The 24,184-nt window shown below is 33.1% G+C and overlaps 1 protein-coding gene across 6 annotated transcripts in view; it reads left to right on the forward strand.

The window, feature by feature from the left end:
- RTTN (rotatin) overlaps window positions 1-24,184 on the forward strand; it is a 79,585-nt gene that overhangs the window by 16,446 nt on the left and 38,955 nt on the right. For 4 of the 6 annotated variants that reach the window (XM_058039723.1, XM_058039705.1, XM_058039715.1 and 1 more), the window contains 19 exons: window positions 725-937; window positions 2,173-2,285; window positions 3,419-3,545; window positions 4,564-4,689; window positions 6,738-6,854; window positions 8,607-8,746; window positions 8,970-9,141; window positions 10,063-10,162; window positions 11,152-11,240; window positions 13,357-13,474; window positions 13,741-13,837; window positions 14,978-15,046; window positions 15,378-15,566; window positions 16,266-16,505; window positions 17,903-18,047; window positions 18,846-19,000; window positions 20,246-20,465; window positions 22,124-22,252; window positions 23,504-23,611. In XM_058039723.1, the coding sequence (XP_057895706.1) occupies window positions 725-937; window positions 2,173-2,285; window positions 3,419-3,545; window positions 4,564-4,689; window positions 6,738-6,854; window positions 8,607-8,746; window positions 8,970-9,141; window positions 10,063-10,162; window positions 11,152-11,240; window positions 13,357-13,474; window positions 13,741-13,837; window positions 14,978-15,046; window positions 15,378-15,566; window positions 16,266-16,505; window positions 17,903-18,047; window positions 18,846-19,000; window positions 20,246-20,465; window positions 22,124-22,252; window positions 23,504-23,611 (2,667 nt within the window). The remainder of the gene's footprint in view (window positions 1-724; window positions 938-2,172; window positions 2,286-3,418; window positions 3,546-4,563; window positions 4,690-6,737; window positions 6,855-8,606; window positions 8,747-8,969; window positions 9,142-10,062; window positions 10,163-11,151; window positions 11,241-13,356; window positions 13,475-13,740; window positions 13,838-14,977; window positions 15,047-15,377; window positions 15,567-16,265; window positions 16,506-17,902; window positions 18,048-18,845; window positions 19,001-20,245; window positions 20,466-22,123; window positions 22,253-23,503; window positions 23,612-24,184) is intronic. The other 2 variants (XM_058039681.1, XM_058039688.1) reach the window with 2 other exon arrangements.

The raw sequence follows: 24,184 nt of genomic DNA on the forward strand, positions 1-24,184 counted from the left end.
ATGGAAGGTGTTAGATGTGTAAACCTGAATCAGTTTTAATTTTTTGGACCAGTTTTTAGTGGAATGTAGATTTTTCTAGACATTAGTTAATCAGATTAGAAGATTAATTTTCAGTTACAGGGTTTTTGTCACAAATATTAAGCCTTGTACCTGAAAATAAGTGTAGATATACAAATCTAATGACTTTTCATAGTTTTTGTCTTTTATGTTCTTGTGTACCTAATGCAGTTTCCATTCTGTGTATAACAGTTCGAACAAAGTTACTGTATTTGAGGTCAAAATATAAGTTGAAAGCAGGTACACTTGCAATTAAAAATAAAAGAAAAAACCAAAAACAACAAGAAAATCCCAGTCCTTAGTTTGCAATATGACCATGTGGAATTGTAGACAGCTTTTTTAAATACAGAAATAATTGTGGTTTGTGTACTCTCTTGCCATCTCGTGGTCAGACAGTGAATTAACTCCAGCCAGCAGTGTGCCGTGCCTGGATCATACACAACTTTTGTGACTGGCTGCAGGTCTGATATTAGGAGTGACATCTAAATAGCTATCACTTTTAATGAAGAAAAAACAGTTCTTCAGATAAAACTCATTTAATGAAATGTGTTTTCCAAGTTTTAAGTAGCAGCAATGATGATTGGACTTGTTGAATGACTGGAAGTGCTATTGTTGGTTTTACTGTATTTTCAGGCTGTTATTCTGACAGTTGCTTTCTTTTTCAAAGGCGAGTAAAGTTACGCAAAAGAGTTTGCTGAATGCTTTGTTCCTTCTCTCACTGGATATGTCATTCTCCTTGGAATACCCAAGCATGCATGAATCCATTGCAGCCTATCTGGAGCAGATGAGTACTGAGAACTACAGTATTTATAAGCAAGTTTCAGAAGCTGCATATTCGATTGAATGCACTTGTAGCTTTATGGTTGAAGTTCATAAGGAGGTGTGAAACTTTATTATATAAAATATTTCCTATAGTCAAATTTCTTTGTTTTCTCTAGTAAAAATTCAAGTCTAACATAGCAGAGGAAGATCCCCAAGTATAAGTATTCTGTATGATGCAAGGGGTAGTTAATTTATATTTATTTTCATTAATACTAGTCATGGTGTTGGTAAAAAATCTTATCTGAAGTGAAAACAAAGAAATAAACAATTGGAAATGGGCACGGCACCTTTTATGGGCAAAGAAAGAAACAGCAGCAAATACTCTGCTTGTTTGTACAAACAAATGCATATATATCAATATGTGTCTTGACATATAATACATGTTTATTCATATAATACACTAATTATTTTATATCTATTGAAATATATAGTGGGGGTTGTATGTATGTTGTCCAGGAGTAAAATATATGATTCAGAAAATTTTAAATCCCCCCAAGTACTTTGGCAATTGAAGCTTTAATAAACAACTACTAGACTGGCTGAGGTTTGTATTTCACTTTGTTATGAAGACAACTGCTTTATTAGTTAAGAGATTCTAGCACAGTATTGAAATATTCTTCTCCATTATCCAAATGGATAAGCAATTTTGCACAATAGTGGTTCCATTGATACTGATACAAATGAATAACATACAGAATATAAATATAGTGCTGTCTTAAATCAGAATTAATCTGTCCTTTGTCTAGACAGGTTCTGAAGTTAATAGAAGCAATACTTTGCTCAGAAAATGCTCTTTACAATGAAATTGACTCCATCAAATTTAAATGGCTCATGTTTAATGTATTTGGTAACCATTATGATGAAGACATAGGTACTCAAACTAAAAAAAAAATCTAACTTGTTTATTAACAGTGGTATGTTTAAAGTTTAATAGTTAAATCTTTTATTATGCTTCTTTCACATAAAATGCATTTTGATTAAAAAATAGTAATTTGAATAGCGTTAAAGTGTTCATGCACTGAAATGTTAGACACATTATTCCTATTGAGTTTAATAGAAGTTTATTTGGACTCAGCAGCTGAAGGGCTTTCAGCTCCCCAGACGAGGGAGCTAAATTTTTTTTTGTTGGAATGCATTGGATTAGTTACTTATAAACTTCTCTGTGAAAGACTGAACAAAAACCTACTTAGTATTCAATTATGATAAATTTGGAAATATTATGCAGTAAAACTGAATGCTTTAAATTTTACTAATTTTGTTAGTTTTGTTCTTTCTCTTCATTTTACTTCACAGGGGGACAAGAATCTTTCTGAATTACTAGAATTGGCAGATCAGGCTTTGAGTAGTCTACCCTTCCACCTACACTTTCCCTTGCTTCAAGAATGCATTCACATATGCTCCAATATGTGAGTATATTACTATTTAAAACTCTGCTTGAGAAAATGTGATTTTTCTTTCTTTTTTTTGAGGATAAAGTTTCTCAAATAGGAGCTCACTTCTCTATTCCTTGTAGGAACAATTATTTTCTTTTTGCCATTGAATGGGCTGATTTGTGCCATTCTGTGGTGGTTTTCTTGAAAACAATTTCACTTGCTAAAAAGTTAATTGTATTCTATGTACAAGCTTTTATGATTTTGTGTGTAAAGTATGTGATTTATAAGGAAGCTATCTCAAACACTTTGAATTGTCTTTCAGTTTTCTTGAAAATCCTTTGCCTTGAGTATATTTGTATCGTTTACTTTTATTTTACTTTCAGAAATCCTAAAGGACTTCCTTTATTGTAGGTGCTTTATATTGCAACATGGCATCTCATTTATTAAACAGCCTATTTTTATTGCTTTTGCAATTTTTCCATGTCTCTAGTTAGAGAATATGTTACCTTATGGTGCCTGAAAAAGTTCTTGAAGAACAAAAATTTAATTATATACTGATTCAGAACTTGACTTTAGGGATTTTTTTCCAAAGGAGACTGCATTTGAGAGCTGTCCAGTAAATGTTCTAAATGATGAAATGTATAAATGTTTTTCAATGTTCTAATACTTTTAGAATTTATCATTGTTTGGTTGATGTTTCAGGCAATAGTAAATTAAATTTTTTAATTTAATTTGATATCAATTCCCTTCACGGTAGTGAGATGGACTTTAACCTCTATACTGAAAAAATTCTAAAACCACAGGTGTTTTTTATAATCAGATATATGGTCAAATATGTCTACTGAAGCTCAATAGAATTTTGTGTTTTCAGATGAACATCAATGTATTCTGGGCTCTTAATTTTGATGAGAGAGTTTTGAAAAACTGTGATCTTTGATTACCTACATGTTTAAAAGAATAAAAATAAAAATATGCAGACACAAAGACTGATACTATGATTTTGGCAAATACGTCATCATCTCTGAAATTTTTACTGTTTTTCAGAATGTATACCATTACAGGAAGTATTTTTCAGAGATTATAATGAAATGTAACAAGAAAATTTCTGTAGGCATCTTTAGGTACTGTGAAATAAATTGGTTTAATTAACTATTTTTCATTTTTAGTTGGAAGTCTGCTGAAGCCAACTCATTGCTTCAGGTGGAGAGTCAGAAGTTGCTTCTCCATCTATTGTCTCATCCTTTGTTGAATATAAAAGCTGAAGCCTATCACTGCTGTTTGGAAGTGGTTAAGGTTTGAATTAATGCTTACTTAACACTCTTGGTGTTGCACTCAATAATGCATGTTATATGGTTTTGTAATTAAAACCTTTTTTAATACAAATTCTCTTTACTGTGTTATATGCTGAAAAATCCGTGTAAGCCTGGGCTTGCAGTTTGCTGTTACATTCTTGGTATTAAATCTACTTGTTTAGGTTAGACTTCAGGTACTGCACTTAAAAATGATATGTAAAGAACATATAAATCCTTATATATAGTCCTAATATTGTTTGTTGTTTTGTTTTCCTTAGGGTTTTTTCCCTGTTCTGGAGCTGTATTTTGTGTATCTTGTTTCGTTTTTTTTTACATAGGTATTTTGTCATGGCCTTAGTTTTTTGTAATGATAGTCCAAGAGATAAAGACCATGAACTTCCTTGAAGTATGGCATGAACTTCCTAAAGATGTGGCTGTACCCTATGCTGGGAATGGCAATGTCGTATTTATCATTTTGGGTATTCCCTAATATTGGCTCACAAAATAAAAATTATTTTTGTATTTTGATGTAATACTTGAATGAAACTTTAATTTCCTATAACAGATATAATCTATACCTAGTGTGCTTGTAGCACAATCCACAAATGTATAAATATGCCAGAGCTAGTCTCTCTAAAAAAACCCTATCTCCACTGAATGGCACTTGTCTCTTTTTGCAAAATTTTAGCAGCCTGTTTTACATTTTTCTTATTTTAATCTAATGCCAAACATTGTCTTATTTAATGTAATATACAAGTTTTCAAATTTATTTTCACAATTATTCAAAATCAAAATTATTTTCTATTTCTTAGTCCTGTGTAGTAACAGGAGTTTTCAATCAGTGATCCAAACAGATTGTGTTTGTTCCAGGGCTGTCACGTTTAGATTTCAAAACTAGTCTTCCAAAGTGCGTGGAAAAAGTCTTTTACTGCATGACAACTTCAGTCTGTCTATAAAACAAGATGTGGTAGTGGAGACTGACTTGAATTTATAACTAACCAACTTTATTTTTACTGAAGGACTGTCTAGGCATCCATAATATTGCGAAGCCCGTGAAGTCAGTCTGCCAGGGAGTGCATTTTCTTCTGCACCCTAAAGTGTTGTATGAAATCTGCACGTTTGGCCTTCAGGAAGATAAGAGTGAGGTACGATGTTTGCTGGCTGTGTTTGTAAGTTGGTGTGCGCGCAGAGTAGGTGTTGATATTCTCCATAATGGTCTAATGCTTACCTGAAGTTTTGACCAAATATGGTCTCTTGCATACAGAAAAGCTACGCAGATAATAAGGTTGTAGTAAATGGAAGGATTTTTTTAATACAATTAATTCAGAGACAAGATAATATTACGTGAATAGGATGCTATTAACTGTAATAAAGACCAATGAAAAATGAAATAAGATTTTTTTTACTTTTTCCTGTAATATTCAGCCCTAGTAAAATGTGTGCATGATGAAAAAGTGCGTATGGTGCTTCACATTTATGGGAAAAATGAACTTTGAAGTCTCAAGTTTTGTAAAAGTGGAGTAACCTCTGAAATAGCTGAGGAACAAAAAGACACTTTAAATCTGCAAGTCTTTGCTGTGAAATTGTATTTCACCCCCACAAACATCTGTGTTTAAAAATAGTTACCGGAGCATTATAGAACCATTCTATAATGTTGTAGAATAGGACCAAATTTCCGTTGAGTTCATTTATATGCATGACTGCTTAACATATGTCCACTAGCCTTTAGAGCTAAGTAGGGAGTTCTGAGAGGACAATAAAGTTACTTATGTTTTTTATGACAACTCCTTTATAGCTGATCTATAACATCCCTACAGTCAGAAAGAACATTGACTACCAAATTATTTATGTTTTTAGCTTCTTTTCTGGAATGAGATTTTTTTAAATTCAGTACTATGCACAGTTCTGTTTAAAATTGATTTTTTTAGATGTGAGCATTTTAAAGAGAGAAATAAAATGTCTTTGAGAATGTATGTTATGTTTATGCTTTGAATGTAATTTATCTTCTGCAAGGAAGGCACTTATTTTGGCTACTATATTGGATATGTTATTAAAAAGACTGGGAGTTTTCTATATTAGTGGTTGTTCAAGCAAAAGAAATTGATTTCAATTGATACTGAATTAAAAGAATCAGAGCTAGTGCCTATTTACAAATTTGTCACATTTTGTTTTCTACCTTATAGTGCATTTTTATTATATTTCTAACAAAATAGATAAAGAACATAATATCCAAATATTTTTTAATTTATATTACTTCTTGCTGTATAACTGCTGCTTAAGTGTTCATAAAGTATCAGTTCAATCTTTTAGACATTGAGAAAAAAATTGACAAGAACCTTGTATTTCAAGTTAGGCTTGATATTTGCTATATGATTCTATAAAGCCAGTCTTTCTCTAAAGATAGGCTAGAGCGATATTACTAAAGCCTGTCCTTGTTGCCTGGGGTGAGAGGATTTTTAGCTCTGGCAAAAAATGCAGGGTTTTAGCTGCTGAAGGTAGGTGTTTTCACACTAATATATAAGAGTTAATTCTGATAAGCTGGGCTTTTTTCCTGTGTTCCCATTGCATTAATAATCTTAGCTTGTAAATACTCTAATATTACATGTTATGTAGATTATATACTGGATACGTTAATGCAGTGTAAGCGCTGTATCATATGGCTTTTCTGGTTTTGATAGAGAACTTCAGATGAGTTATGATACAGCTTGAAATATTCAGTAGCCTTTTTAGTTTGATTCTTTGCTTTAGGAAAGTGAATTGGCCACATAACAGGCTTTAAGTCTCTTGCCTTTCTGTGTCTTCAGAAGCATATCATAGACTGGGAATAAAATGCCCCCGAAAGGCAAGGTCAGGAAAGAAAAGAAACAGAATTTCTTTTACCTGCAGGATACAGGGACTGATGGGTGTAGAAGTTTTAAGTAATGATTTATTTTATTTCAGAAAAGACAAACCAGAGTTCTAAGGAGAAAATGATTATGTGCTTTTTAGGCATAACTATTTGTGTGTTTTCACTTTGAGGCTTTTCGAACCACTTAATATGGAGTTGAACTGATAATTTAAGTGTAGCATTCTGCAGTAGTAATATTTTTTCTTTGAGACATTTTTGTATAACATTTCCAATTTTAGCATTGACAAACTGACTTAGACACATTGGTGGTTGCATTAATCATTTGTTTTTTTTGTTATTGAGCAGGTCAACTCTACAGCCAAGGCCATTCTAATACATCTGTTGCAAGGACGGTTAATGATGGAAGTATTGACTTGGAACAAATTTATTGAGGCTCTCTGTCCTGTAATTCCTGTTTTACAGGTACTTCTAAGTGCTTTAATCTGAATTTGATGTATGCAGTCATGTATATCAGGTCAAGTAGCAGATGGAAAATAGATAAACAGTAGCATACCTACAGATTTGTTCTATTGGGTGTCAAATGGAGAAATGTTTTATAGGTGTCCTAATATCAGTAAAGTTTGTTAGTACATTGAATCTGTAGACACATTTTAGCCTGGTATTACTTGTGCATGAAATTTGAAATGTTGTAGCATAAATGAGCCAGTACTGGCTGGGGCTTAAAAGGTTTGAAGAAATGAGGGCATAATGCAAGTACAGATTAAAGCATTCCTAATTACTGAAATGTCCCCCGTGTCTTAAATTTGAAAACTGTAGCTTCTCTTTAATAATAGTTTTCTGACCAAATACACACAAAATAGCAATCAGCCTAAGCTATTTTTTTAGTATATTTAGATACTGGGTTTTGGTGGTTTTGTTTCCAATATTATAGAAGTATCCCTTAAGCTTTAATCTTTATATTTCCAGCAATGTACAGATTTGATTTTCATTATTTTTACTCTCAACTTGATCTAAATTGAACTTTTGCCTTTCTCAGTTGGATTTTCAGCATAATTGCTTCATCTGGATTCTTTACTGTTCTTCTACTAGTACTTGGAATTTCCTTAATGTGATCTGCCCTTAGTCTTCCAGATTAGATATTTTGCTGTGTTTGCCTGGTCTCTGTTTTTTTGCCTTATTTCTCTCTTAGTTAATTAATTCAAGTATACCTTTTGTCTTCATTTTCCCCAAAAAATCACACTCAATAATTATACCAACTTCCTTGTTTCCCTGCTGTGTGTTCATTAATTGCCTGCACCTCAGTATTACCCTAAGTTGCAAAAGTAGCTTGTATAACTTTATTCTGTATGCTAGTTGCACAAAAATCAAGGCAGAAATGGGGAGAAATTGCAAATAAGACGGGCCTTGAAATAGATGGCTCAGAAAGAAAAAATATGTAGAGGAAATACACTGAGAATTTGAACGAGAAGGGAGAAGGGTTATTTCAGCACTTTCTCAACCCATCATTAGAGCTTTTTTATGTTATGTGCATATATATCTTACAAATGATTGATATTCAAGATTAAATAGTTAATAGATTTAATAGGGGATTTAATATAAGATGTAGGCTAAATGTGTGAGAAATTTTTGTGAGTAGAATTTCCCTCTGTTCCGTAGCCTATAGTGGCTTTGTGCAATAGATACCAGAGTAGGGTATGCCAGAGGACTGTGTTTACCAGATGCATATAAAATGCATTGTATTTTGCTCTACTTGCAAAATGTTTGCAATATCATTACTTGATATAACTCATTCCCTTTTGTCTGTGTATGCAAATGCTTTGCTGAAGATCTGAAAATAGATAGAATGTAATGTTTTAAAATAACTTCCTTATAGGGACTAAATTTTGTTTATTGAAATGGAAACTGGCCTTACAGAGCAGAATCATGTTAGTAGATTTAATGGTGAAGCTTTGAGTCAAAGCACCTCTGAACCATGTAAAGAAATCTTTAATTTATATGAAGGATCATTTATTTTTAATTTTTTTTTCACAGAGGAATAATAATCTGCAAAATTTGAATGTTTTCTTAAAAATAACTGCATAGTTCTTTAATGTTGCTTCTTCTGCACCCTCCCTTAGACCCTAAAATGGAATTAATTACCTTGTCTACTTTGCTAAGTTAATAAGTGGATTTTTATAATTCTGGAAAATTTTGTTTGTTTTTTGTTTCACTTAGGGTTATGCTGACACAAAAGATACTTTAGGTAAATGCATCCTCTCTTTGAGTGAAACAACCTGTGACAAAGGAGAGGGCATTCTCCCAGGAACTCCCAGACTGCAGGCTGCTCTGCGCCTTCTCTTCTCAAAAAAGCAGCTGTAAGTAATGCTTTGAAGCTTTTCAGCACATCTCCTCATCTTGATGACAGTAATGTCTTCTCCTAAATGTTATGCTGTGTCTTGATTTGAAAGGTTAATTAATCAAGTCTGAATTGAATTACACCCCACATTAACTTTTAAAACAAATCAATTTCTAACTATAGTGCTCAAATTTTCCAGTATGAGTGCTTTATATATTTACTTGAAGTATTTTTTCATTTAGGGTTCGTTCTGTAGCTGCTAAACATTTAGCATTCCATGTTCTTAATGAGGAAGGGGCAAACCTGAAACGCCCGTGCCTGAATGGTAATGTCCTTTCCAGCATTTCAAACTTATTTATTATAGAGGGAGCTATGGAGCTAAAATTGGATGATAAAATGAACTCAATAATTAAGGTTAGTAAACTCTTTCTAAATTTTGCTCTTCTACCTGTCCAGTCTCTGAGTTTCCACTTTCAGAAGGTTGCAATATTTCATACAAATTGCCTTGCTTCATAAAAAGAAGTCTGTTGATGTATTCTTTCTGTGTGCACTCAAACAGAAGTTCTTGTGCTACCATTTGCAACACTAAGAAAAAAAATCATTCCTTTTTTTCTTCTCTGCAGAAAAGATTTGATTGCAGAGAATCAGGCGTAGTCTGTTCATAGCAATTTCATTCTGCGTAGATAGTCTGATTTTTTTTTCTAGATTTTTTTCTAGATTTTTTTTCCCCACAAAACCAATTTTTACTAAAACAGGAACAAATAATTTGTAATATGAAATATTTTAAAACAGATCGCAAACTTATGTCTGTGTTTACTTAATATTTCTGCTGTTGCAAATTGTAAAGCAAATCATGAGTGTATGACTCAAGGAAATACCTCGCTTCTTTTTTCTTTCTGATTTCTCATCTCCCTTTTATTCTCCTTTCTTCATTCCCCTCAATACTTTCAGATTAACAATATGATAAGCAAATTCTTAGATGCTTGACTCTATTGCCATTAAAAAGTCAGTCCCCTTTAAAGCATGTTCTAGCATTTCTGTTTAGTCTCAAAATTTTGTCGTCCTACATAAATTGGGCATTATTTGTTAGAAGTCTGCAGCTATGATGCACTAGAAACTGCTTGGTTTTCACATTCCACAGAAGTTATTAGAGATTTGTTTTAAAAAGATTGTAACCTAATCCATTCCTCTTACATGTATGTAGGATCTAATCAAATACATTCTAATAAAGAATTAATGTATTTTTTCTTTTCTGCTTCCTGTTAGGAAATTTGGCTGGTTTCCTTGTTTCATGGTAGCATACTGGATGCAAATCTAATCTTGTTTTACTTTTAGGCAGAAACTGTTGAAAAGCTGTATGATATTTTGACTTCTGATGCTGTTGACCTAGTTTTACGGAAGTCTGCAGCTGAGCAGCTGGTTGTTATTTTAGAAGGTAAAATTCTTCAGAAAATTTGTATTCATGTGCTGGTCATTTGGGAGCTTGAAGTTCTGTGAGGTTGTCTGTATGCTTGTGCTAAGGGTCCTTTTTGTAATTTTTATTTTATTAATTTTGGTAAAAAGAAATGATTAATTGCAACGCAAGTAAGCCATCTTAGAGCATTATTTGACTTGGTGCATAACTGTTGAGTTTCAAAGACAGCTTGATGTCTTTATATACTCAAACTCTTATTCAATAATGTTTTCTCCAAGGAATTTGGATTCTAATGAGAGCACGTAAGTTCTTTACCATGGGAGGGTGAAATCTTGGATAATATTAAAAATACTGTTGGAAAAATTGCCACAAAAATGAGGAAGTGTACTTTATCTGATATAATATATGTAGTTATGACTGCAAAAAATTTCAGATGTTTCAAAATTGAAACAAAGCATAGGATGAAATTGTGAATAAAAAATACAGTTTTATCAGGACAAGTTTCATATGAAGGATCACTTTTTAGCTATTAAAAAACAAACAAACCAACCCAACCAATTTTTGCTGTTTATGTTATTGAATATTCTTAAACCAGCTACTCTACAGGGTGATATCAGTGGAAAATACTCTCATGGTGATTAAGTAAATACCATTTTCAATTCCATATTATACTGTTAAAGTGTTTTAAAATATTTGAAGTGATATCCTTGTTTGACTAAAATTGAATTACAGTGGGATTACTGTAATTTTTCAGTGTAAAATTCTTGTGGGAATTTATGGAATATATTTAAGAATGTGTTGTTCAAGAGGCTCCTATAGTCAGGTAAAAATACTTTGAGAAGGCTTGCCTTGCTAGAGATCTATGTTACTGTTGATTGATTGGCAATATTAGAAACTTACTGTAGATAGCAAAAAGTTTGTACTCTTATTAAACAATATTGATATTAAGCATTTTTATATTAAATTTGTGTGAAACCAATCATTCTTGCTATCTTTTGCTTTTCCTACAGATACCAAAATGCATGGCATTCTGAAAAAGTTAGGTGTGATAGAAAAGATATTGGCCTACCTTAATGAGTGTGTACATGTGGATGGCAAGGTAAAAGTATTGTTAGAGGGTCTTGTGCAAGCATTGCACAGTGTGACAGCAACAGAGTCTGCCTTTTTCTAGACTTGCAACACTGGTCTCTGTGCATTAATGCTGCACTGAATACAAGTGGTTAATAACAATTATAATTAAAATGTGTATTTTGTTCTAGTTTTGATAATACTAAGATTCTCTTAGTGGGAGAAGATTGGTTTCCCTACCTGTGAGAAAACATATCCAGAGAATTGTGTACAGTGAGGTTCTGGAATGTACCAGAACTTCCCTGAAAGCTTTCTCAGTAGAGTGTTACTAAGCTTTCTTAACAAAAGAAGGTTAATGACCATTAAAAAGCAAAATGTTATGTATAATTGTCTCTAAACTTAAATTCTGAAGCAAATTATAATTAAAAATGAAATGTAATTGCATGATGTCCTATTGTAAACAATTCAGATTAAATTTCAGGTATAAATAAGTTTCTGACCAATAGAAGATCACTTCACCAGGGAGGGTCTCTTGGTGTAGATGATGGAGCTTTCTGTTTTTGTAATATATGGGTAATCTGATGCTTGATTTTTATTTTTTTTCTGGAATTTATTCTTTGAAATCCTTTCATGCAAGCACATTTAAACTATAGTAGGTGCTCAATGTGTAACTTTAGTGGATAAAGTTTTTTGGCTTCTTGCATAGTATAGTTACTGCATTCCAGCAGTTAAAACCTTGAGGTTTTTTAAGAAATCATGAGAATTTTTGTGTAGTAATGACTTTTTTTCCAAAAATGTTCTATAGAAAAGAGCTGCTTGATATTTAGTGGACTTCCTTTTTTCTTTTGGTCAAACTAATGAAAATTACTTCTTCAGAAATAGCAGTTTCTTCCCCCAGATTATCAGTATCTAAGATTATCTCTATAGCATTAAAGAATATTTTGTCTAATTTATGATTTCTTGTATAGAAGTACTTCAGTAAACTGCTCTAATACAGTTGAAGAAATTGAAATATTGGGTTCCTCAGGTTTCTGAATGTTGGGTTGGTGGTTTTTTTATGTCAGTTTTATTGTACCTTCTTTAGAGAGAGAAAGTAATGCAACTGTTGTTTTGGTTTGGGTAGTGAGTAGATATTGCTCAGTAATAAAGAAGGACAAGCATGGGAAATATATTGCCCTGAGCAGATTCTTCATAATCCAGTAAGGGTCTAGGGTGAACTTTATAAAGGGCTAAAAATAGTATTTAAAAGTTTAAGTTAATCCAGGAAGGCTCAGGCAACAACTCTCTAGGGCCTGTGGCATTAGGACACTGTCCTGAGGGAATCTAGTCCAGATCCTTGGTTCTCCCCTTGAATGATTTTTTTAAAATTTAATCATAAAATCGATATCAAAGAAAAAAAAAAATCTTACAGGTTCTTAGAAAAGTGGCCATTGAGGAAAGAAAATAAAAGAAGTAGTAGAAATAAAAATCAGCATCTAAATAAGGCTTTATATATAACTGTGCAAAAGATATTTTTTCCATACTAAATAATTAGCGGCTTTCATTCATGTGGAATGAAAATAAAATGTATTTATTGATGCTGTTTGCAAAACAAATTTTAAAGACAGAAGCTTATAGGCAAAGTAATGATACTGTGAAAGAAATACTCTTCTCATTCTTAGGAGCTCTGACTTTGGTTGTATTTTTGGCCGTTGTTAGTACTTTAACTTTTAGGAAACTGCTTTCCATTCTTAGGATCTGACTAACTGGGACCCAGAAAATTAGTGTGATATAATAAAATATTTGCATTTGTTTTAAATTAATAAACTTAGATGGTTGTAAATACCTGGTGTTTTTTTAAATCCTTCAGCTTACATATATACTTCTTAAAATTGTGTAATTTGAAAGCAAATGTTATAATTCTGTTATGAAGCCAGCGACCAATAAAATTACCATCAATTAATAATAAAATGAATCAACAAGTAAATATTTTTTTAAGAATATGAGATTGTCATCTAGCTGAAGTGTGCTTGTCTAAGGAAGTTCTAGGCTTCTCTTTCACAAATGATGGAATATATTGCTTGATAGTGGGACAGTCTGTGTTAATTGTATCATTATAAATTATACTGATAGTTGTATTTATTCAGTCTTTTTCTCTGTTCCTGTAGCTTATGGAATCCTTAGTGGTACCATGTCTGATACTCCTACGCAAAATTGTGTGTGCTGACCCAGCTGTTCGCCTGTCCCTAGCACAGCAACCTTCTCTACTGCTTTTGCTGTTCAGAGGTGAGAATTGTGTTTCCACTGTAATACCCCTGTCAAAAGATGGTTAGATACCTTCTTAAATACCTTCTTAAGAACTTTGGATCACTTCATGGTATCAGATTCTGATATTTAAAACAGAAATAACTGTGTGCTAGTTTTCCCATATTGTGGCATGTGTTGAAAGTGTTGGCAGGAAACTGTGGAAAGCAGTTACTTTTAACTAGCGTTCTTCTATGTATTATTAGTTATCAGTTTTTTCTAACATGTTTTTAAATTTCTTTATTCAGTTTCCCTGATACTCCAAAGTGATCGTGCTGTTTTAATTGAAGCTGCAGTATTGCTTTGTCTTCTGTTGTTTGATGAAGTAGCAAGAACAGAAACATGGTATGAAAATCCACTTATTCAATAGCATATTGTCTAGACAAATTTTAAGTTTTTAATAGAAATAAATTTTTATATATCTGCAGACGAGTTATGCCCCAATTTTTATAGATACAAAATTGCATACTTATAGTCCAGATTGTTTCAATAACTGAGTTACATGCTCTGGAGGCTTACATGGCATATTTTTGCACTCTGTGTCACAGACATCTTTTGTGAAAAATCCTTTCTTTAGGATTTTTCCCCTTTCTGAGAAGCTGTGTCCTCAGCAACAAAATGTAAACAATGGTTATCTGCTGCTGTGGAATGCAACAGGAGGATCTGTGATTGGTCTGGGGTGGATGTTTGAATTTACTGACCACTCACTGCAGAGCTGTTCTTGCTTTCTGCCTGGACACAGAACTTTGTTATTCATTCCTTCCTTTTCTGTTCTTAGCTTAGCAAGTTTCTGAGAGCTTTTCTCTCTATTCCTATTAGCATAGTAATAATGTAATATATAGCATAAAATAATAAATCAAGCCTTCTGAACATAAGGTCAACATTCTCGCCTCTCTCTTCACCCTGAAAAATCCTTGCAAGCCCTGTAACATTTTGAATACCTTAGTGTTAATTTTATTTTTCAAAAAACCTTGATTGGTCTGTAATCCATCTTTTCCATGAATGGATACTACACAAATCAAATATCTAGCTGTAGACATGGTTTTTTAACTTAATTAGAATTCTTGTATTTACTTTTGCTTTTAACTGTTGCAATTGTCTTTAAAGCAACAGACCTCAGCTTACAGTATTTTATCATTTAAAAGCTGCATGTGTGTGCAAAAATGTGCTTTTAGAATTCACATATGTGAAATATACTGAAAATACTTATAATGTGTGGTTTTTCTCTAACAGAAAAAAGGAAACAAGTATGTGGAGTTTTTAATGTACAGTACATCTTCAATAAGCATTCCATATGTGTGTGATTTAAGAAATATCTTAATATTGGATAATTATGAAGAAATACTGTTTATTAATACAAATTATTCACCAATGGGTTACTTAAAGATTTGGCTAAAGAGAGAAATAAGGAAATAACGTGTGTAGAACTAGGAGAAAATAAAATCTTAAAATAGAGCATAATAATTATGACTTAATCTCTTGCAGGGCTGATGGCATAACCAGTAATAATACTGAAGCACCTGCCTTCAGTTTACCTGTTGCTGTTGTTAGAAGGTAAATGTGGGTGCTGGCTGGTTAGTTGGGTCATTGGTTTTGGTTGTTTTACAGTTAACTGCTGATTTCCATTTGCTGTCCTTCCTGAAGTATGGAAGTGGTAGAATGAAGGGAAGCCTTGATCAAAGCATTTTTATGATGATGAAATCAGTGTTTTTAAATAGGGAATTTTTTTCTCCATGTCTTTGTTCTCTGTAAAAGAGTTTCAAAAACTTTATTTGCAAACTTACAAGCTGATCATAATAGAGCATTTAATTTAAAAATGAGCAAACAAATAAATTCTCACCAACCACTTTCAAAAAAATTGTTATTGTTATTTGTGTATTTTTAGGTACCATCTCCCAGTCAGGATCACTGCTCATCATGTAGTAAGCCCTAATACTGTCGTGGTGCCATTGTCTTCTGAGTGCTTGGCTATGAAACCTGTGGCAGATATGCTTAAGATGGCTTGGAATCTGTCATGGTACCATGGCATTGAAAATCTACTGCAGCTGGTAAATTATGAGAAGGAAACAGAAACGTGAGACATTTTATCTTTCATTTTAAGTCCCAATATATCTCAATTAAATTAGTGTTTCATGAAGTTTAAATAGCTTTTCAACTTCAAACAGCAGTTCAAGCTGTTACTTGTTTGAGAATGCTGTCATTTAAATGTAAAGGATCACATCCCAAGAGGATGAAGGTATGTTGTCACAGCTAATGTTTTACCTAAATTGCATTTTTACATGAAGTCTGGAACTTGATCTAACTTTTATTGATAGTCAGGCTAATTCCAAACAATTTTAAATGAGCTCTGTGGCTGTTTTTCTTTATAGTCATTAGTGTTTCTTCGGGAACTGACATGTTTTTCGTACTATGTAGACCCCCAGCTATAAAGTTCCATGACTTTCTCTTGTTTTTTTTTGAAGGTTTAGATTTTAAATAAATATTCTTCTTAATGGTAATATTAAGAATTAGTATTTAGGTGTCATTTTTCCAAAGAACTCAAAACAGCTCATGATTTACATGCCATGGCGTTGTTTTTGGTTTTGTTTTAATTTTTTGTTTGATTTGGTTTTTTTTAAGGATTAGCCAAGAAAGAATTGGCTAACAAAAATGATGCTTTAAGTCAATTTCTGTTTTATCTTCTCAGTTAAGCAGGAAGGGGAAGAAGTCAGCACTCTCTGAAACAGTTTGTAAAGATACTGTCTGTTAATAATTTTTCTCTATGCCTTTTCAGATTTTTAGACTCGCTAAAACTTTCCTCAGAAGACATTCTTATATTGAAAATAACTCACACAAACTATGGACTGCAGGATTGTCTTAGTTTGATCATTCAGGCAGCATCCCACAGGGATGTTAGAACTGCTCTCACTAGGCTTAGCTTCTATGTCCTGAATGACAGACTTGCATTAAAATGCAGTTCTGGGCCTTGTGGAGCAGCTTTGAAAAGCTTTGTTTGGCAGAAGGCAATGAACAGGTAAGCTATTGACTACAATAATCTGTTAAAGGTTGTTAAACTAAAATGCTAACATTTGTACTTTTTGTATTTTAAATTTAGGGAATTGGTTGTCAATGCATCTCTGATTCTGATATATATACATATCTATATATATATATACACACACACACATCTATCTACCTATCTATTATATATCTATATATTTGTATATTATATATATATATCTGGACTGACAGGAACCTTAGGCAGGTCAACAAGGGGAAGTGCAGAGTCCTGCACCTGGGGAAGAGCAAGCCCATGCCTCTGGGGTGAGCCAAGCTGGAAAGCAAACTTGCAGACAAGGGCCTGGGGGTCCTGTGGGACATCATGGTGAAAATGAACCAGCAGTTTGGTTTGCAGTAAAAAAGGCAAATGTTATCCTGGGCTGCTTTAGGGGCAGTGTTATCAGCAAGTTGAGGCAGGTGATCCTTCTGTTCCATTCAGCACTGGTGTGGAGCTCTGGGTATTTTGGACTTGCCAGTATAAGAGAGAATCATATGGAGCACACATACTGGAGAGAGTCCGATGAAGAACCATAAAGATGATGGAAGACTGGAATATCTTTCCTTTGAGTAAAAGATGAGAGGACTAGGACTGATAAATGTGGAGGGAAGAATACTCAGAGTGAGGATCTTATCAATGTGTACAAGACCCAGAGGAGAAGCTGGGGCCCGACTCTTTCCAGTGGTGTCCAGTGAGAGAAGGAATGGCCACAAACTGAAACACAAGAGAATTCCTGTGAATGTCAGGAAGCACTTTTTTACTGTGAAGGTGACCAAACACAGACACTGGTTGCCCATAGAGCATCTCTGTCCTTGGAGTTACTCAAAAGATTCCTGGACACTGTCCTGAGCAGCCAGCTGCATGTGTCCCTTCGTAAGCAGGGTGGCATGAACAGGTGACCTCTGCAAGTCCCTTGCAATCTCAAAGATTATGTGATCTTCCAATTTATATAAACAAAGCCATCAATTATTTAAAATTCTATATTTCAAATAAGGGCTACTTGAAATGCATAGGTAAACGTTGCTATTATTTTCAAATGCTAATATTTAATAGATAATTAACTTTTTATTTCCTATGTGACCCTGCTCAGATTTCTCCACAGTTTACTAAACAGAATACCATTATTAACATATGTAAATAGATTTAAAATTTGCATAACTACTTCGCATAACAATAAAAACATTAACAGTATATTGTATATATTTGTGTATCATGGGCCAATACTGTGCCATATTTGCTATATATGTAATATACATATTTACTCCATATAATTTAACATTTGCAGTTATAATTTAACTCCAGTCCTATTAGCCTGAGATTTTAAATATTCTTTTATAAAGGTGCAAGTATGAAAGCTTTTATTTGTATTGCAGGTTTCTACAAGTGCTTCCAGCTTCAGTGGAGGATGAAAAGCTTTTAGTAGATGTCCTAAGATTTTTAAACAAATTGCTTAGAGAGCAGAAATCAAATCTGGAGTCAGACCATCTCAAGTGGATCTTGAAATCATTGCTTAAAAATGTAAGAATGGCGTTGTGTATATACTTGTATGATTTGATTGACCACATAATTGTACTTGCACACACGTGTGCGTTCCTGCAGAGCTGCATGAGGGTGTGCTTAGCTACCCAGCTGTGAATGTATTACCTCTGTAACATGGAAGAGCATCCATTGTCTTACAAAGGTGTACTGTGTTAAATACACTCTGCATGCACTTGCATTTTCCCATTTGCAAATACAGTCTTAGCGTTTGTGGAAAAATGTTTGTAGACTTAATTTCAATTACTTATAAGACTACAGGTACTTCAATTTATATTGCTACCTTGGAAATCTATAAATTGTTTTAAGTATGACCCATTCAATACATTAATATAAAACCTTAAAGCCATTTGATATGAAGTCTTTCAAGCAGCTAAGAAGTCCAAAATGCAGCCTGAACTAATTTTGTTACTATGTTTTCTGGTTTTTTGTGATCTGTTTTTTATTGCTGGCTATTGCTGTATTACTTTTGAGTTTTCTTTCATCCTTCATAATACACTGTATTCTTAATGCCAGGATATTTGAAAGGCCTTAGCAGTAGATTCTTTTATGGCATTTAGTAGATTCAAGATTCAAGTTAGTGGTAGGATTATAGGAATTATAAGAATTTTTCTCTAAACTTTTTGCAGTTGCTTCTTACTTAAGTAATCATGGAATTTCTGGTTTATAATCTGTGTGATTTGCATTTTCTCAACAGAAAAAAATTTGCTTTAATGAAGGCATTAAAAGAGGATTTAAACAATGCATTATGTGACTGTATTTTTTATTCTTTTCTTTTAGCAGCCAAAATCCCTTACGGGCCTTCTGGTGCGACCAGAATCCCAAGTGCAGGATGAAATGGATGAAACACAGGCTGCTGTCAGGCAGCGACTGGATAAAGAACTCATTCGTCTTTGTAACCTCTTGTTAGTTTGTTCCATGTCTGTGACTGACAGGTACAGTGCAAATGGACCTGCCTCTGTCATTTTGACCAGGCATCATAGCACCTATTGCTGCTGAATTTTGGTCACAATTTGAATGTTGTTACATCATGGCCCAATTGCTCTGAACCATGAATATACACTCTAGAAATGAAAATCAACATTGGATATTCCTTTTGATTGTAAAATCAGGAAATTAACCAGGAAATTTGAAAGAGAATGTGCTAGTGGTCACTTTGCAAATGGATAATTAAATTGATTGTATGGAGGAGATTTCGCTGCTGCAAATTTGCATGAGCAAATGGTGACTTCATTGATTTTGTAGCATGTATTTATAGCAAAGTAAAGCATTGAAATAATGGAAATAGCAATAAATGCTTATTTTCATTGAACTCCTTTTTGGACTATTTGCAACAGCTACTTTTAGCATGAAGCTCCAACCTTTTTCTGTCAATTGAGCAAATACAGAAATTTAAATTATTTTTTCTTCAAATTTCTCATAAAACTTTTCGCACACTAAATCTCTCCATCCAAATGTATCTTAAGAGCTAATAAAATTTCACTTTAAGATAATATTTGATTGTTTAGTGTCACAATATACCTTTGTATATATTGTGAAAGTATTTTCAAAATGATATCTTATTCATTATTTCCACTTGGTTGGTTTTTCTAAAAGCTTTGACAGTGGGAAAAAGGCATATTATAGAAATCCGTGCTAGTTATGTATCTCTCACTCCTGTTTGTTTTTTTTTTTATGTACTTAATTGCAGATTTATTGTTTTTTACAGGAAATGTTTTAAACTTGTCTCTTGAATCAGAATGAACATAAGTGTAACAGGCCATACATTTAAGAGTTGGACTTGATAATCCTTGTTGGTCTCTTCCAATTTAGAATATTCGAGACACTGTGTGATTCTGGAACTACTGAGTTTTACAGCTCTTCTCAATGTGTCATCCATTGTCCTCAAGCTCTTGCTCTTTGTTTACCATGTTCCTTAATAATGAGTTATATATCATTTGTCTTTTTTAGTTAAGCTACTTCATTGTAATCAGATGCAATGTTTTCAGAACCAAGGAAAAGCTAGAAATGTCAAATTTGATTTCATATTACTCTTTACATAATGTAATATTAAGTAATTGAGATGCTGAGCCTCACAGGCTAACAGTAAGAAGAATCATCCATTGGCCTTTTTCAAAATGATTCTTTGTAGCAGCTTCATATTGATGGTTCATCTGTTTTGTTTTTTACAATTAAACCAGAGAGAGCTTGGAACTTGCTGGCTCATTCAGAACAGAGCTGGCTCTGAAGCTGCTTCAATGCTTAAGGCTAACAGATGCACCACATTTTTATGGACTCCCATCACTGGAGAGAACATTACAAGGAATGGTTCATGTTACTGCACTTCCAGGCTGGAGTACCTATTCTGCTGCAGTTGATCCTGTCACAATTTGTAAGAAATATTTAACAGGTCTTCTTGAGGTGAGTAGCTTAGGCTCTTACTTAGCTTTTGGTTTGAATGCTGGTAAAAAATTGTATAATTACTGATACTATGCTTTTTACAGTGTACTTTTAGTGAATGTTGTCAGTAGCCATAGGTGTGGGAAAGGTGGTTTTTCCTGCTAAGTAAATAGGAATGATATGGAGACTAGATTGAGTGATGTGTGTCTGTAGTTGTGAAGATTGGTTGTATTGCATGTGCTTTCATCATTGGTTTAAGAGGTAATACAAAGTGACTGTAGTTTTAAGCAAGATAAAAAATACATGTGGTGTTTTTAATAACTGAAACTCCAAGAGGAAAAATCCAAGATAACTTCCCCCCGGCAAAATCCACATATGAAAGGTGGTCTGGGAGAAGATTAGATTGTTGGGTAGGTTGTTAACACAGAGAAAGCCAAAAAGAGGTAATTGAAGCTGCTGCAGTTGTTTGAAAGACAGAATTTAATTCTTATTTTCAGTGTTCTTCTATGTTTTCCAAGTGCCTGGATGTGTTAGACAGTTCGCTTTTGCTCCTAAAACAATGTCTTTTGAAAACTCCAGTCTTCTGAAAAGGAAAAGCATAATGCTGTCTTTCTGTTTAACAGAATTAGCATATTCAGTAGTACACTTTTAAAAGTTTTTAGTTCAAATACCAATGCATCTTATGAAGAAAAGATAAAGTGTTTTAGGGGCCTTAACTTACCAAGGTTTCTTGAGTAGAAGGAAATAAACATTTTAGACCTGTTTGATTAGATGAGATCTGTCATTTGAAGTGTAGACTAAAAATGCCACTAAGGTTATAGATGTTGTCATGCAAATGAAAGAATATTACTGGAACAATTAATAATAAGTATTATGGCATGCAATGAACTTGTGTGTGTAAGCTCTTGTTCAGAAGAATTAGGCAGTTTTATTTGGCCTAAATATGAAAGTAAATGTGTGTTTCTTTTGGAGAAGAATGGAGAAAGTGGGTATTAAAAAAAACTTATGTAGGCTGGGATACTGAAAGGAAGAACAAGAGCAAAAATGCAGAGGTTTAAATCACTGTGTTTTTGTGGAGAAAAATAAATCTAGAAGTGTATCTTCTAAAGTGATAATTTTTTTAAAAAGTACTTTGGGGCATATTTTTTTGAAAGCAGTATGCCTTTTAATATGTCTGGTTACTTATTTGGTCAGACTGTTTATTTTATGTTAGGATCCACTGACCTTTATTTCTGTTTATTAGCATTTGATATAGAAAACTGATAAATTTCTTCAAATCACAATGAAGTATATAAATGACACTTTCTCTTGAACACTGAATTTTGAAATGAAAGTTTATTTTTAATTCCAAACATAGCAAAAGAAAACCTGGGTACAATAAATGAACTGTCAGCTCCTTGAAAAGAAACTTTCAGGTTCTATTCAACTTAGAGCTTACTGTTAAACTTGACTATATTTTTCATTTGAATAAATCAAAAACTACAGTTGTTCAGAAATTTAAACATATAGGAACCCATGACATGACCAAATGACTCTAAAATAAAGAAATTCTTACAATTCAACTAGAAATCTATCAACTTTCATAAGTTTAAATTATGATTTAGTGTGTAAGACAGTTTGTACTCTGTTTGTGTGCTTTTTACAGTAAAGCTGTTATGAACTTGTTCCCCCACTCTTAGGTCATCTCATCATTTTATGTTGAGTGGGGGGGAAATGCCATGTCCTTCATGGGAAAAGGTGTGACAAAAAGCACAGTCCTTTGCTTGCTTCACTTGTCTCACGAAATGATGGCTCAAGCCAAGGATATGGTGAGTGCATTCCAGTTGTCCTTATCACTGGTGAGGGCTATGCACAGAGATTTTAACTGCTGAAGTTCAAAGATAACTTTCTGTCATGGTTTAGGAATGGTCCTCTCCAACTCAGAGTTTAGTCCTGCTAAAACCAGACCAACTTTTCCTTCCCTTTCAACTAGACAAAAGACAAAAAAACCCACATTGATCTCATTTGGTCTATAGTCTTAGATAAATGTACAGGATAGACTATAGTATACAAAATGAAATTGGTTTGTAAATAATTCCGTGGATTTTGAAAGGCCTTCTTTCAGAATAAGTGTCATTTCCTTTTTATAAAAAAATGAAGCATTGGGATTTTCTATAGGATGAATAAATTTAGAAATTTATAAAATCATTATTTCTTCAGTCTCACAGACAACAGGCTTTCTAACCCATGTTTAAACATTTATGTACATAGGATTTTCACAATTTGTGTGTGTATATATATGAAAGAATATGTACATACATAGAAAAAGGATTGCCAGATAAAAGGAGCTATCATTATATACTAGCAAAATTCATATTGTGCTTTGTGTTCATGTACATGTTTGAGGGCTAAATTTGTCAGTTTAGTAGGATAGCCTTTATCATGAAGGAGTTGAAGCAAATTCAACAATTAAGTATTATTTTAAAGAATTAAAATCCAGTCTTCCTAATATCTGTGATAGCCACAAATGAAAACCTTTATGATCAAGCATGCTTGTAACTAGAAATTGCAGTATACCTGCTTCTCAAATTCCAGGTGTCTCTTTCTTCAGCTCGCTACTCCTTTTTCAAGATACTAGGTACTGGAAGAGTTTATTAAAATTGGGAGGGGACAGAGCTTTAAGTACACTGCAGGGAGACAGCAGGCTCCAAAGACTTCAATCATAAATGCATAGATGAAGGTGTGGACTTGATTTTTTTAGTATCATTGCTAGCATAATGATAAATTTTATTTTCTTGTGTTTCTAAGTCATACTCTGTGTTTATGGCAATTTTACTGTTGAGACTGTACTAATAATTTTTAGTCTCAAAGAAATTTTAAAACCTGGCTGTTGTTTACAATCATGTGATTTAGTGTCAAATCCTTATGGAAAGACAAATACAAAATTATCCTTCCTCTGTGTAATTAGAGTTACATCAAGCTGTTTTAGTAGTTGTTGGTAGCTCACACTGTTACTACACTGGTATGGATTGAAAGATTTATAAAATAATTTCTTAATTTGTTTTCTGTTTTCTAATCAGGACTGGATATCTCTTTGGTCATTGCCATATGATAGTGGTGAAGAACAAGTTCTGTCTCATCTAGGTCTGGCATGGCTGGTTCCTTTATGGGTAGATAGAGATCCTGAGGTTTGTTACTGTGGTATTAACTTCATATCTTATTTTGACCCTTAAACATTAGAAAATTTTTGATTAATTAATGTATTTAATAGTAGAACTGCTGTTCCGAATTATTTAAAATGTTACTAACTCTATCCTAAATAGCAGTAATAATACAGTAGGGAGAGTGTTTCCATATAAACATCATCTAAGAAATCCTTCCTTATATCTTGTGTCTTGTGCTTTCATTAGTCACTCACTATCATGATTCATTGGCAGTTTTCCTTGTCATTGCTGTAACTTAGCTGCAAAGCAGAAGCATTTACATGATCTAAAAATTCAGAGCAAATGTATTTAATGGAATCTGTTAAATTATGAGTTTGCTAAATGGACTTATTTTCAAGTGGTAAAATATGAAAAATATTAAAGACTATCTTGCTTAGTTATGAATACTTAAAAATAATTTTGTTTATTCACTTTGCAAATAAACACAAAGTGAATTTAGTTGTGATTGTGAGTAGAGAGCAAGAGAAATATAGGAAATGAGGTTGTTACTTTTGAAATTGTTCCCTTAAGCTCCAGATTGAGTTGATACAACTTAAA

Source organism: Melospiza georgiana, chromosome 1, assembly GCF_028018845.1.
Source record: "Melospiza georgiana isolate bMelGeo1 chromosome 1, bMelGeo1.pri, whole genome shotgun sequence".
Taxonomy (NCBI): Eukaryota; Metazoa; Chordata; class Aves; order Passeriformes; family Passerellidae; genus Melospiza; species Melospiza georgiana.